At 38.8% G+C, this 16,437-nt stretch overlaps 1 protein-coding gene across 1 annotated transcript; it reads right to left on the bottom strand.

The window, feature by feature from the left end:
• Positions 1–15,185: 15,185 nt before the first annotated feature.
• LOC113495137 lies at positions 15,186–16,163 on the bottom strand. The gene is made up of 2 exons (XM_026873742.1): positions 16,074–16,163; positions 15,186–15,860 (listed from the first exon to the last, which is right to left on the bottom strand). Exons 1-2 carry the CDS (start codon positions 16,161–16,163, stop codon positions 15,186–15,188), a joined length of 765 nt encoding a protein of 254 aa, XP_026729543.1.
• Positions 16,164–16,437: the final 274 nt, after the last annotated feature.

The following is a 16,437-nucleotide window of genomic DNA, read 5'->3' as shown; positions in this document are numbered from 1 at the left end:
TTATGTGTTATTAGTTGCTTATCTTTAAGATCAATTTTAGCTTCCCATTTCTGTAGTAAGTCAAGATCTATTAGTCCATCAAAATATTCGTTGAACTTGTAGATGAATAATTTAATATTTACAGACTCTTTAAATTGATGAAATGAAGGAATAGTTATAGAATAGTTGTTTCTTGTTGTAGCGTGGACATTGGTGACCTCAAATGGATCAAAGTTTAAGGGGAAGATACTATAGAATGTGTCTACAGCTTCCGGGCTGATAAATGATTGGTTTGCACCGGTATCAATTAAAAATCTTAGAGGTGGATGTGAGATTTGAATAAATGGAAGCTGCCTTTGCGTCTGCAGGTTAAGTTCTATTTGAATTTGTCTGATCTCCCCTGCTTCTGAAAATCCTGCTCGCTACTAGAGCTAGTACCTGGTTGAGGATCTTCAGTTTCTGGAGGCGAGCAGTCTAATTCAGAATTATCGTACGGTTCATTGTCAATATAATAAGTTGGTTCTATATTATAGTATACAGTACTATCCGCGTAGCAATTGTTATCGGGCTCGGTAACTGAGTAGTCAGGATAATAATATTGGTCACCGTAGTCAGCACATACATTCATGTCCATTTCCTTAGTTTTAAAATAGTTAGATGGCGGCGGGTTACCGCTTTTGCGCCAATCGTGACTTTGAAGGTCACGAGAACGAAGGTCTCTCTTTAGCAACATAGTGGCTAACGCCACTCATAGGTTTAGGACCAGAATTTGCAGGAAAATTCCTTTGCTGTAATTGGAAGCTGTTGTTAAGTCGATTATAGTTAGGGGGTGGTGCGCGGAACATTTGTTGCGTATTCGATAAGGGTGCGCGGAACATTTATTTTTGCTGCGTTTGCGACATTGCTGCACGCATCAGTTGCTGCGAATGCGAAGGCATTCCGGCGTTCCCGTAAGAAGTAGCCCGGTTAGGCTGGTAGTTCGACTTCCATATTTTGAGGCTGAAAACCAGTAGCAGGGCTGGTTCGCGCAAGAAAGTTGAACGGTTTTGCTATAGAATTGCCAAAGTGGTTAGTCGTTGCTTGCGGCAACGGTTTTTATGAAGGTAGCTTTTTGTCAGTACTTGGATCATTACGATTTTGCAAGTAGAGCACGTTCAATTCCTCTTGCACGAATTCAAGGGCTTTTTCTACACTATCAGGACGCATGCATCGTATTCGCGATCCTAAGGGCTCCTTTAAACCGTGAACAAAAGCTTGCATAGTTAACTTCCTATATAAGGACTCTTAGCCTCAATGGTGGTACTAACGCTCTCATGCAAAGTAACATAGGTCATGATAGTGCTAAAAAGATTTACACAATGATCATAAAACTATTGAGGCGAATGGTTTCCTTGAGTTGCTAACATAAGGTCATTATAAAGGGTGGTCTCATCTCTCTGGTCCGAAAAGTTATTTATAAGTGAGTTTTTGATACAAGCCCAATCTTCAGGAATACCATTAGAGTTGATAATACGCGCGGCTGGTCCAGTTGTTTTATTCAAAATACCGTTTATTAAGTAGAGCCTAGCTAAAGCATCATTAGGACGCTCGTCTATATATTCAGCAACAATCTTGTCACAAAGGTGTATGAATCTCGGTAAAATATGCGAATTGCCATCAAAATCTGGCACTAGACGTAGGGTTTTATAGATCAAATCGGCACTAGTCATTGTGGCTGAATTAAAGTTACTTGAACTTGACGAGTTCTCTAAACTATTATCAGCAATATTTAAATCTAAGCTAATATCCCTATTCGAATCTATATCTAATCTACGTGCTTGTTTAGAGCGCTCTGGCCCTTTAGACGTAGATTGTCTAGGGTGAAAAATGGTTGCAACTTATTAGACTAACTAAAAGGAAAGAGGAATTGAAAGCAGCTCACAGAAACGATTTCTTGTGTACTTACATAAACTGCATTCTGGTACCTCTGGGATCGATGTCTGGATATGTCCTCCGCGAAGGACGACAGGTTCTTCTTTCAGGATACTCGGCGAACGCGATCGCTCGCGACGGCGGTAGCGAATTAGCGGGACGGTTTTCGATATTAGAATACCCTATCTAGCTAGCTCGAGACGCTTCGAGTATCCTACCGACTGCGCCAAATAAGTACGTCGCTGTCGGAGGACCCAAAAAAAACCAAAATGATTTCAAACTAACTTTAATGATAGTAAAATAACAAAGGAAATGTTAATACTAAGTTATTACAATAAGAAGTTCCTATTCCGATCGATATTAGATACAGAATTGTTAGAATTGTTGTAATGGAACGCAACCATTTTTTATAGTTCCTATTTTTGACACTCGTGGCGCTGTCTTCTTCCTTATTTAAACTTGTAAGAAAATTGATGTCTCAATAAATAGATAAGTTGATTAAACTAAATATTTCGTTTAAATACCACAACCACGCATAATCCTTCATTGTAGCAGAGCGTGGTTCGGGCTGGTACAGTAAGAAATATCAGGAAAGTGATAATACAACTTCAGTTTGTGAAATAAGCGTTGAGATTCAGTTTGAGGTTATACGTACAACGTGATTCTCGGAAAAATTTCGTCGAACAGAACTCACAGTCAAAATGAGCTCCAGTAATATGTTCAACATTGAAAAATTAGTAGGAAGAGAAAACTTCGCTACCTGGAAATTTAGTATGAAGACGTATTTACAGCACGAGAATCTGTGGGGTTGCATTGAGCCCGGTAACAATGACCCGATTGATCCTGGCAAGGATATGAAGGCCAAGGCAAAGCTAATCTTGCTTCTGGATACACAAAATTACGTTCACGTCCAGGACTGTACAACGGCGAAGGAAGTGTGGCATAATTTACACCAAGCCTTTGACGACAATGGACTTACGCGAAGAGTTGGCCTACTCAAAGACTTAATTAATACGACTCTGGAATCTTGCATTAGTGTTGAGGAGTATGTAAGTAAAATCATGAATACTGCTCATAAACTACGTAATATAGGATTCAATGTCGATGATGAGTGGCTCGGGACATTGATGCTGGCCGGATTACCAGATGAATATAAACCCATGATTATGGGGCTCGAGAGCTCGGGTATCAAAATTAATGCAGACTCAGTTAAGACCAAGCTTATTCAAGAAGTTAACACCTCAAAGTCTGCTGTTTTCTTCACTAAGTCAAAGAAAACTTTTAACAACAAAAATTTTATTCCATCGAGTAAACCGAAGGGGCCAAGATGTTTTAAATGCAACAAGTATGGTCATTTTGCCAAGTTCTGTAGACAATCAAAGGGGGCATCAAGTAAAGAAGAAAGCTCCAGTTATGTAGCTGCATTTTCAGCAACTGTTGAACAAAATGTGTGTGATAAATGGCTAATAGACTCCGGTGCATCCATGCACATGACAAGCAGAGATGATTGGTTGTACAATCTCACAGAGCCATCCGTAAAGAGTGTTACAGTTGCAAATAGGGAGCCACTAGCTGTAAAAGGAGTCGGTTATGTTGATATACCTATAAATCAGAAAGATAAAATACAAGTCAAGAATGTTTTGTTTGTCCCCGGGCTAGCTGCAAATCTCCTTTCTGTCAGCACTATTGTGAAGAGTGGATACAAAGTTTTGTTTAACAATAAAGGATGTAATATCCAGAATTATGTAGGAGAAGTAATATGTACTGCAGTATTGAACAACAACTTATATATCATAAACCCTGGTCAAGAAATGGTTCATCTGATATCAAGTCCAGGGAATTCTAATGACGCTTATTTGTGGCATCTGCGAATGGGACACTTGAATGTATCAGACATAAGAAAATTGCCAAACTGTGTAGATGGTGTGACTTTGACTCCGGAAAAAGGTAATAATGAAATTTCATGTATTCATTGTTTCGAAGGAAAGCATAGCAGGATGCCGTTTAAAAATGTAGGCTCAAGAGCAGTAAGACCCCTTGAGCTGATAGATTCAGACTTATGCGGCCCTATGGAGAGTCTGTCATATGGAGACATCCACTCCATATACTCCGGAGCACAATGGCAAGGCAGAGCGGATGAACAGGACGCTAGTGGAACGCGCCAGATGTATGCTGTTTTATGCCAACTTGGATAAAAGATTATGGGCTGAGGCTTTGGCAACTGCTGCATATATTATTAACAGATCGCCCACCAAGTCAATTGAAGGCAAAACACCATATGAGTTATGGACGGGAAAAAAACCTAATCTATCCCATATGAAAATATTCGGCTCTGTTGCTATGGCACATGTACCAAGTCAAAAACGCAAAAAATGGGATAAAAAATCAATTAAAATGATAATGGTAGGTTATTGTGAAAATACCAAAGGATATCGTCTAATGGACCCTGTAACACATAAAGTAATAAAGAGCAGAGATGTCGCTTTCTTTGAAAAGTACAATCACAATGTCGGTCTACCCATTCCAAGTGGTGAAGTTACAGATAAGGGGAATCAGTCTGTCAGTGACAGCGCTGCTGCACCTGCTAAACATGAGAAACCTGGAAGTGCATCTACCGCCCGTAATCAGGAAATACACACTCAGGAGTCTTGGAACAGAGAATTGAACATGGAAACAAGTAAAGATGAAGACTCAAGTGAATATGACACAGATTATGGTGAACTAGATGAAACTTTCCATCCGCCTAGTTATGTGAAGCAAAACTATGACACCAATGTAACAACGAGGTCCCTCCGGCCACGTCATTATGAAAATAAGGAAAGTTTTATGTGTTTCTTTACTGAACTGACTGATCCAGAGACTGTCGAAGAAGCATTGTCATCAGCACATGCTGCTGAATGGAAAACTGCCATGCATGAGGAGTATAGTTCATTAATTAAAAACAAAACATGGAGTTTAACAGACCTTCCACCGGGCAAAAGGGCTTTACCTTGTAAATGGGTATTTAAAACAAAGACTAACCAGCAGGGAAATGTTGTCCGCTACAAGGCAAGGCTGGTAATAAAGGGCTATGCTCAAAGGAGGGGTGCTGACTATGAAGAAACTTACTCACCAGTTGTCAGATATACAACTATCCGTTATTTATTTGCCCTGGCAGCCAAATATGACCTACAAATAGACCAAATGGACGCTGTATCTGCCTTTTTGCAGGGGGAAATTGATAAAGAAATTTACATGCAGCAACCAGCACAGTTTAAACAAGGATCTCAGGTGTGCAAGCTACATAAATCTATATATGGCCTCAAACAAGCCAGCAGATTGTGGAACACCAAACTAAAGAATGTTTTACATGAGTTAGGAATGCTACAATCTAAAACAGATCCCTGTGTCTACTATAATGCTGAGAAAAATACTTTTATAGCTGTCTGGGTAGATGATTTAATATTATTTACTGCTCAAAATTCTATTAAAATTCTTTTGAAGGAAAAATTAAAAGAGCACTTTGAAATGAAAGATATGGGCACGGCAAGTGAATGTTTGGGTTTGCGCATTATCAAAGATGGGCAGAAAATAATTATAGATCAGGAAAAATATATCAAAGAAATCTTAGCACGCTTCAGAATGTCTGACTCTAAACCCGTGAAAACACCATTTGAGGTTGGTATGAAGTTTCATAAAAATGAGAAAGAAGAGAAGTTTGAAGGTCCCTACCAACAAGCAATTGGATGTCTACTCTATGTGGCTCAAGTCACACGTCCAGATATATGTTTTGCTGTCAACACACTTAGCAGATTTAACAAATACCCAAGCACTGAACACTGGTCTGCAGTAAAAAGAATTTTAAGATATCTGCAGGGAACAAAAGATATGAAGTTGATATACACCAAAGATGGTAATGAAGAGATAATGGGATATTGTGACGCTGACTGGGCCAGTGATGTGCGCGACAGAAAGTCGTGCACCGGTTATGTATTTCTGTTACAGGGTGGAGCTATATCGTGGCGGTCACACAAGCAGCAGACCGTCGCCCTGTCGACCGCTGAAGCGGAGTACATGGCGATGTGCTCCGCTGCGCAGGAGGCGCTGTGGCTGCAGCAGCTTCACGGCGAGCTCGGGCAGCAGCTAAAGAACCCTCTTATCATCTTCAGTGACAACCAGAGTGCAATTAAGCTAACTACAAATGATTGTTATTTGCCACGATCTAAACATATAGATATCCGTTACCATTTTCTTAAGAGTCATGTTAATAATTTAAAAATTAAGTTTTTGTATGCTAAGGGTGCAGAAATGATAGCAGATAACTTAACTAAGGGTACTACTAGTGATAAACATTTTTATTGTGCAACAAAAATGGGGTTGCGTTCCAAGGGAGGGTGTTAGAATTGTTGTAATGGAACGCAACCATTTTTTATAGTTCCTATTTTTGACACTCGTGGCGCTGTCTTCTTCCTTATTTAAACTTGTAAGAAAATTGATGTCTCAATAAATAGATAAGTTGATTAAACTAAATATTTCGTTTAAATACCACAACCACGCATAATCCTTCAAGAATGCCTAATTATATTTTATTAATTAATAAGTAAAAGACACATCCGGTAAACAGGGGCATCGAATGATGCACTTTGGTCACTGGTGTCAGCCTTTTACGCTACACGTGTGGGATGTTTCCATGCGCTGCATCGAGGTCGCTGCTTGCTTGCAATTTACGTATGGGTGCATATTATAACACATTACACGAATCTTAAAACTAGTGTTTACATCAATTATAGACGTGCACAACAATTTTATTACAAAAAAAAAAGAAAGTCTTCACAGTATTCACAGGTATAATATTGCTATATAAAAACGAGAAAAATTAAACAACTTTGAAAAGTAGAAGATATTAAGTAGTAATTATAATAAAAAAGTACAATAATAATAATAAACATAAAAAAAACATCATCGAAAACAATTACTTATCATTATCAAGTAACTTTAGCCTGAGTTGCGCGGGGTGGTCGTGAAAGATATCTAAGTCGAGATTTCTCGAAATGCCATTGTATGTTGATATCAGCCTTGCTATTGCAGAGTTCAAGCCTAAGTTGGTTCTCTAGCGGGGAATAGTAAAAATTGTACTTGTGCTTTCTTCGAGAATTTACTTTTGGGACGTTAACTCTAATTCGGTCAAGAAGACCCAGGTACGAAGAAGAACCGTTAATGATGTCTTGCAGGAGAAGCATATCCATTATTCGTCTACGGCGTTGTAAAGAACACATCCCAAAAAATATCAGTCTGTCGAAATATGAACATCTGCTGCTGATACCAGGCGCGTTAAACGCGAGATGTCAGGTAAAAGATCTCTGGATAGACTCTATTCTATCTGAATGAACTACGTAGCGTGGGTTCCAAATAACGCTGCCAAACTCAAGCACGCTACGCACTAGAGCATTAAATAGAACTATCTTGGAGACCATACTCCTAAAGCCCTTGGTGTTGCGTTTAATGAACCCCATCATTTTAGTAGCCCTGCTGACTATGCTATCGTATTGTGAGATGAAACTTAACTTTGAGTCAAGAATTACTCCAAGGTCACGGACTTGTGAAACCAGTTCAATTTTTTCGTGGTTGATATGAACCCACGTCTCTATTACCTTTCTCTTTCTTGTAAAACGCACATGTTGACATTTTAAGGCATTAAGCATCATCCCATTAATAATAATAATAATAATAATAAATTTATTTATTTTCAGGCAACATGGCCCATAGATATATACCTTACAGACTAACATATATATAAAGTATACAGTATTGGTTAGTAAATAAAAATCTTAAAACTATATTAGTAACACTTCCTAGCACTAGGTGTTTGTGCGTTCGGTCGGGATTTGTCCGCGGAAGCGACGGAAAACCACTCCTTGCGGCCAAAAGTTATCGTCCATGACGAGGTGCAGGAAGCAGTTAGGGACGCGCACCACGAACGCCTTGAAATTGACGTTCCGGCGCGACTCCAGCAGCTATACTCTCGGCGCGTACTGCACCTTTTGGCGCACGTAGTCGGCGATGTCCTCCGCCCGGATGCTGTAGTGTAGGCGAGATATGTACACTGGAGTATTCGGCTGCGCAGCTCTCACCCTTGTTTGGGGCTCAACAGGAGCCTTGCCGCAGCAGTTCTGATTAGTTCGTTTCCGGTGCTTCCTTTTCAGCACCGTTACGAAACCGTCTTCGTCCGCCCGGTTCCTCGGTTGTGGGACCAGATTGTGTAGGGGAACAGCGGAGGCGCAAACGCTGACCAGCTGTTTATTTGGTCGTGCAGTTTACGTGGCGCTACGTGGATGAGGCATGATTGCGGGGGCCGGGGGCTGGGGCATGCGGTCAGCGCCCTTTGCTGACTCGGCTGACGGCGACGACGAAGATAAAACTGCTGACGCGAAGCTCGTAGCCGATGTGTCGAGTAGGCATGCACCTCGACGCGTGTTTACGTTGCTTACACGCGCCGGTGACCCAGTTTTATTCACAGAAGTGCGCAATTCAACGACTTCCTTGCGCAAATCTGTGACATCTTTCTGGGATGCCTCCAGCTTCCTGTGCACATCTGCAAGACTTGCCTTTAGGGAGACGATGTCCTTCAAAAGGCACGTTACGTCGACGTGGTCGAAGGTGACAGGAGGTAACTTGTTTAAGTCCTTTGCCACAAACGTCGGCACATCGTCGGGATCGGTCTCCTTCAGCAGCGTGATTACATCTTGCAGACTCTTCTTTGTCCCGTCACGCCTACGGGACACCATCTGGTCGCTCTTGTTCAGCAACTTGAACACAAGCAGCTTAGACGCAGCGATGTCATCCTCGCTGAAATTCGATGAACAGATCTGGATAGCAGACACCTCGTCCATGACATCCAGCTTCTGTTGTAGAAACGCTAGTAGCTCATTTGCTACTAATTTTTCGCTCATTTTGCAGAAATAACTAGCGTCGGCATACGCCGCGCTTGCCGATACAGTTTGCAAAATACACGTCCACCTCGGAGCGCGGTCGCGAATTCTACAAGCTAATTTCAACTTTGAAAAGTAGAAGATATTAAGTAGTAATTATAATAAAAAAGTACAATAATAATAATAAACATAATAAAAAACATCATCGAAAACAATTACTTATCATTATCAAGTAACTTTAGCCTGAGTTGCGCGGGGTGGTCGTGAAAGATATCTAAGTCGAGATTTCTCGAAATGCCATTGTATGTTGATATCAGCCTTGCTATTGCAGAGTTCAAGCCTAAGTTGGTTCTCTAGCGGGGAATAGTAAAAATTGTACTTGTGCTTTCTTCGAGAATTTACTTTTGGGACGTTAACTCTAATTCGGTCAAGAAGACCCAGGTACGAAGAAGAACCGTTAATGATGTCTTGCAGGAGAAGCATATCCATTATTCGTCTACGGCGTTGTAAAGAACACATCCCAAAAAATATCAGTCTGTCGAAATATGAACATCTGCTGCTGATACCAGGCGCGTTAAACGCGAGATGTCAGGTAAAAGATCTCTGGATAGACTCTATTCTATCTGAATGAACTACGTAGCGTGGGTTCCAAATAACGCTGCCAAACTCAAGCACGCTACGCACTAGAGCATTAAATAGAACTATCTTGGAGACCATACTCCTAAAGCCCTTGGTGTTGCGTTTAATGAACCCCATCATTTTAGTAGCCCTGCTGACTATGCTATCGTATTGTGAGATGAAACTTAACTTTGAGTCAAGAATTACTCCAAGGTCACGGACTTGTGAAACCAGTTCAATTTTTTCGTGGTTGATATGAACCCACGTCTCTATTACCTTTCTCTTTCTTGTAAAACGCACATGTTGACATTTTAAGGCATTAAGCATCATCCCATTAATAAGACACCATTCGTAAATACTGTCTAAGTCAGCCTGTATAAGTGTCATGTCCTCTGAGGAGTCAATCTGCTTCGAAATTTTCATATCGTCAGCAAAGAGAAAACAGCGACAATGGCGAACATGATGAGTAATGTCATTTATAAATAACAAAAACAAAATCGGCCACAAATGCAAATCCTTGTGGCACTCCGGAAGTGGCAATATATGACTTAGACTCAAAGCCACTGAGCATTACAGACTGCTGGCGATTATCTAAGTATGATTCAAACCATTTTAGTATTGAACCACAGATACTATATTGGTTCTGCAGTTCCAGAAATTAGTATTTTATGGTTCACGAGGTCAAATGCGCTGGCAAAGTCAGTGTAGACTGAGTGTACTTGTTTATTACTATCAATTGCCTCCATAATAGGAGTTATATACGAGACGAGATTTGTAATAATAGATTTTTTCTCCTGGAAGCCATGCTGTTCAATCCCTATTTGGGATCGAGTGTGCTTTGTTAGTACAGGACATAGGATACTCTCAAAAACTTTTGAAAAGGTAGATAGTATGGATATAGGTCGATAATTTTTAACGTTGCTATTATCACCTTTCTTTAAAATAGGGACGATGCGAGCGCGTTTCAATAAGTTGGAAAAGAGACTGCTTTATAGGAAAGTTGTAAAGCGCACTTTTTAATGTACTAAGGTGAGATTCCATCGGGGCCAGCCCCTTTGTTAGGATTTAGTCGTCTTAAGCAATTTAGAACCTCTTTCTCTTGAAGATGTAAATAGGCTAATTTAGTGCATGTTAAAGATGTCTCAGAGTTATCGTCAGAACTGTTTGGAGGCAGTGCAACGCTTCCAACTCTCGTATAGACCAAACTGTATCAGAACCACTTGATGAGTATTGCTTGTTGTCGTTATGCATTACTGAGGGTAGCTTACTGGAAGGGGTTTTTTGTGTTTTATTAAACTCCAAAAGGCTTTAAGATTCTTTTTCAAACTACTTTCTATGGCACTTATGTAACTTTTGTAACAATCTCGCATAAGTCTGTCGCATACTTTTTTAAGATTCTTATATTCAAGTCTATCTCTGGGATTGTTAAATTTACGACATATATGTCTTAATTTATCCTTTTGTTTGAACAACCTAATCAAGTCACGCGTAAACCAGACAGGATATCTGCAACTCCGAGGCTTGCGTCTAGGAACATACTCATTAATAATTATGCCAATTTCATCGTAAAATTTTAAAACCATGTCTTTAACATTCCTACAAGAATCAAATACTCTCGACCAATCGACGCTACTCAGGCTGCAAGGAACTTTGTTATAATTAATAAAACACGTTGAATAGTTGCAGATGGAATGAATGAACTTTTATTTTGTAATCCACAATGACATATCAATAGACAAAAGACAGTTTACAATTCTGTCACTAGATGTCGCTAGCATGTACTTTGTTACATTTAATTATTTTGATACCATGTTATACTTATAATAATAACAGCACCACTTAACAAAATAATCTAAACATAGTAGGTAAATTGATTTACATTGTTAAAAAAAAATACCTATTCATATTTAAACAATATTTTTAATAATTATGTTTAGCAGAAGTTAGACTTTTTGTTAAAACATCAGCAGGCATATCAGATGTTGACAAATAAACTATTTTCACAAGCTTATTAGAGACTGCATCGCGTATAAAATGATAGCGCACATCTATGTGCTTTGTGCGTTTATGAAACAGGGGGTTTTCTGTCAACCTTTGAGCTCCCTGCTTATCATTTATTTATTTATTTATTTATTTAATAAATATGGAGGACCAACAGCTAATAAAAACAGGATAATAATGGAAGAACAAACAGTAAGCCAATTACAAGTCCTCACGTTTAGAGCCAGAAACAACAAAAAACTCAAGTGAACATTTTGTGAACAGGAAACAACATAAAAAAAAACTACGTACATATCTTAATATGGTAAAGGATAACTCACAGTAGTATGATTGTCCCATTGATAGGTACAAAAATGACACATTGTTGAAAACATATATATAAGAATGTTAAAATAAGTATGACGACTGATACTTCTTACTAGTAATAATTATTTAACAATTATTAGTTTTTGAAAAAATCAAGGCTGGAAAAAAGAAAAAATCGTACTGCTTACACTATTTGTTGAATGTTCTGCTTGCGCGCACAATAAATGAATTTTGTCTATAATTTGTTGAGCTGAAGGGTATTAAGCCGAGTTTTAGATGGAACGTTTAAGTAAATTTTAGATAAGAGGTCGGGGCTATCAATGTCGTTGTTTAACATTTTTAACAGTTGAATGCAATCAGTGATCTCACGGCGTGTACTTAAAGGAAGTAAGTGAAATTTTCTGCACAGACTGTGGTAGTTATCTGAATGATACGGAATCTTCTGATGAAAACGTAAATATTTAATAAACCTTCTCTGAATACTCTCTATTCGTTCGATATATTTATTGTAAACTGGGTTCCAAATTGCGGAAGCATATTCCAGGCTACTCCTCACGAAAGTGCAATAAAGAATTTTGAGGGTTTTTGTTTTAATAAAACATTTTGACAATCGCATGAGGAACCCCAAAGCTTTAGATGCTTTAGCCACTATAGCATCAACATGAGAGTCGAAAATAAGCCTAGAATCAACATACACCCCTAAATCACGAACAGAATTGCACCGAGGTAGAGCCTGACCATTAAGAGAATGAGACGTGACTAAGACAGATCGTTTACGGGAGTACGTTACGACCGAGCATTTGGCGGGATTAAGATCTAACCTGTTTGATTGACAATAGTCTTTGAGTCGTCGAAGATCAGCTTGAAGTGCAGACATGTCATCTAATGATGATATAGCAGCAAAGATTTTCATGTCGTCGGCAAAGCATAATAATTTCGACGATCTCAGACATGCGTCGATGTCATTTACATAGACCGTGAACAATAGAGGACCCAATAGGGATCCTTGTGGACATCCACTGGGGAAAGAAATCCAACTAGAAGTATAGTTATGTAGTGCTACTGCTTGAGATCGATTTTCCAGGTAAGATGAGAACCACCTCAGCAGGTCACCACGTATACCCATACTGTTTAGCTTCTGAAGAAGGATAAAATGGTCAATACGATCAAAAGCTTTACTATAATCAGTGTAAATGACATCGACCTGGTTACCCTTGTCCATGGCGGCAGTGAGAAAGTCATTTAGCAAGATAAGGTTCGTAATAGTGGACTTACCTCTAACAAAACCATGCTGGAATGGGCTGAATGCATGTTTTAAAGCAAAATACATCTGATCATAGACAATCCTTTCGAGAATCTTAGCGATAACGCACAGCTTAGATATTGGCCTGTAATTGACTACTTCCGTTTTATTGCCTTTCTTATGGCCTGTCCATAAGAAAGGCTGATTGTTATAAAGGCTGATTTCCATATTTTCAGAACTATACTACAGGCCAATGATTTCCTAAACAAAATCGCAACCGGGAGAGCTAGAGTTTTAGCGCATCGTATAAGAAATTTCGGTGAAATATTGTCTGGACCCGCTGCTTTGGATGAATCTATGTTTGTGAGTAACTTTTTAACTTGATCTACACTAACTGATATGCTAGAAATATCAAATGAGCTAGCTGACTCTAAAGGAGGTGCGCAAATATAATTAGTGTTAGAGGAAGAATCGAGAAAATTAGAGTGAAAATATAAGGAAAAGGCTTCACAAATAGACTCACCAGAGGTCAAACTTTGATTGTTATAGTTTTAAGTACTTGGCACAACATTGGAATTATGACGTGATTTGACGAAGGTCCAGAAATGTTTAGGATTATTTTTGATCGCATCCTCTGTAAGTTCTAGGTAACGCGAATAATTCTGTGATTCTAACACTCTCACTCGATTGCGTAATAACTTAAAAGTTAATTCATCAGACTTATTACCGTAGGTTTTAAATTTTTTGAAATATTTATATTTTTCCTTAACTGCTCTAACAAGTGCTGCACTATACCAGACGGGACATGATTTACTTTTACGATTAAATTTACGCGGTATATATGTTGCTTGAAGGTTCGAAATTGACCTATTAAAAAAATCAACGGATTCATCAATCGAGCGCCCAGAAAATTCCAATTCCCAATCAATCTTACTGACCTCGTCGTTGATGGAATCATAATCACCTTTATCGTACGAATACTTCAATCGCGGTGCATAATCCAGAGCAGTAATTTCTGCAAAATCCATGTTTATTAGTAATGCCGGATGGAAGGTGTCAATGGGCACTAATGGATCTAGACATTTGACAACATTGACTGAATTGTTACTTAAAACCAAGTCAAGGATTCTACCTTGTTTATTGATCACACTATTATATTGCTCCAAATTTAAAGTAAACAACTCATCAATAAACAAATATTCGTCACTAGACTTGAGATTCGATGGCCTACCCACACGAGAATGATTATTATCCGATGATAACCATTTAATTCCACTCATGTTAAAGTCTCCAACAATAAGAAATGTGTCTGATATATTACTAATTACATTATGGTTTAACTTTACAAGAAAGTTAGAGAGTTGTGAAGAAAAAGAAAGACCTAAATTTTGTTCACGATGGTGTTAGACAACACAAAGATGTAGAGTGAAATATGATCGGCTGGTTGATTTTTTCAAACGAATACTTAACCAAAGATCCTCTGCCGAAGAGAGAAAAAGCGGCTGAGAGACAACAGATAACTCCCTACACACTGCAATAAGCACGCCACCGCCCCTAGTTTACCCAGTCGCACCGTAATCCCGATCACGGCGCCAAACAATATAACGGTCATCAAAAGTTTCCGAACTCGAAATACCATCTAACAACCATGTTTCGGTGAGAACAATGATGTCAAAAGAATTTAATACCATATTACGATAAAAAACGTCGGTTTTAGTGCGAAGCCCACGAACGTTTTGATAAAAAACATTAAAACTACGATTAGTTAACATTGGAAATAAAATAAAAACAGAATTCAACATCATATTTAGATAAAATAAAAACGTTCCATATTAAATTAAGAATAGTAGGGTACATTAAAATTAATAATGTGCAAAAGTGGTATATCTTTAATAAACTAACGCTCGAACTTAAGTACGGCAATTCATTAAGTGTGCGAAAGAACAAGCAACGCCGTCTACGCGCATACATAGGTACGAGCATGAACGGGACAAATATTCTACCGAGCGAGTCAGCTTCAACGTTAACAGCGCGATAAGCAGAACAAAAGAATATTGTGTGGACACAAAAGAGCAGTGAAAAAGTCATTAGTGCAGCAGAGGTGCTAAACCTTTTACAATAATCAGAAATAAGAATGTTATTAATAAGCAATCTAGTTGAGTAATATTTAATAAACACAGTACATAGCAGTAAATGGAGAATACTAAGTAAAAAACATATCAAGCAATCTTGTTTAAATCCGCGTCTTTTCTAATTATTACGAGCTTTGAGGACTGATTTTTCAAGGCATGGATTTTACCATGCTTAAACCATACATACTCATATGATTTCTCTTTGGCGATGGCCTTGACTCTGCTTAGCAATTTCTTATGTTCGACGCTCAGATGGTCATTGATGTAGATACGATTCGACGATCCCTGATAACCAATGTCGGGGGCAGACAAGTCTCTGTTAGCGCGAGCAGCCGCAATAAAGTCCTCTTTACTGTAACGGTTTAGAAAACTCACAATTATAAGCCTTTCGCTGGAATTATATATGGGAACTCTGGAGATATAATTGATTTGGGTTTTCGGACAATTGTATTTGATCTTGCGGCTGATAGAATCAAAGATTGAAAATAAATTCTCATCTTTTTTAAGAGGAACTCCCTTGATCTCCACATTATTTAGGCGGGACCTTTGATCTTGTGATGCAAACTCAAACTTGATCTTCGCAATATCAGTTTGCAAGCAATTAATTGACTCCTGGAGCTTTTCAGGAGTTTCGTTCGCTTCGCGAAATTCGTCTTCTGATGAATAATTCCTGACTCTTTCAGGTACTTCTCCATCATATCTGAACAGAACTCCCCTCCATTGTCGGTTCTGAATGTCTTGATTTTTGTTCCTTTTTGATTTCTAACCATACTATGAAATTCCTTGAAATACTGCAAAACTTGATTTTTCTCCTTTAAAAAGTATACAAATGCCATTCTACTAGCATCATCCACAAACAACAGAAAATATCTCGCTTGTCCACACATCCATCTCCATCGGTCCACACAGATCCGAATGAACCAAATCTAGCGCTTTCTTACTTCTATGTGGTGCTAGTTTAAAGGGTAAACGAGCCTGTTTGCCCTCACAGCATACTTCACAATTGGATTTCTCAATATCAGCTTTTGTATCATATGATACTCCTTCTACAGCACCATTTTTCATCTTCTGTAGGTCGTTACTATTTACGTAGCCTAACCTTCTATGCTATTGCACTACTTCTGCAGATTTAACAGCTGCTGCCAAACCTTTCTCCGACTTCATTGTATTTAATCTATACAATCCATTGTGCAAGGTTGCTTTTCCAATAAGCTTATTCTGTCGATTACGGATACAACAAACGTCTTTTGTGAAAGTAACTTTGTTTCCATTTCCTATCAACTGGCTTACTGATAATAAGTTAGGTGTTAGGTTCGGTATGTATAAAATGTTGTTTACA

This window comes from Trichoplusia ni, chromosome 6 (genome assembly GCF_003590095.1).
Source record: "Trichoplusia ni isolate ovarian cell line Hi5 chromosome 6, tn1, whole genome shotgun sequence".
In the NCBI taxonomy this organism is placed as follows: domain Eukaryota; kingdom Metazoa; phylum Arthropoda; class Insecta; order Lepidoptera; family Noctuidae; genus Trichoplusia; species Trichoplusia ni.
Note: the sequence above shows the minus strand (reverse complement) of the source record. Positions and strands in the feature narration are given on the sequence as shown.

Coding starts and splice junctions, on each gene's coding strand:
- LOC113495137 (XM_026873742.1), bottom strand. CDS start 16,163: ATGAAAAATGGTGCTGTAGAAGGAGTATCATATGATACAAAAGCTGAT. Junction 15,861..16,073: donor TATGCTGTGAGGGCAAACAG/GCTCGTTTACCC, acceptor TAGTATGGTTAG/AAATCAAAAAGGAACAAAAA.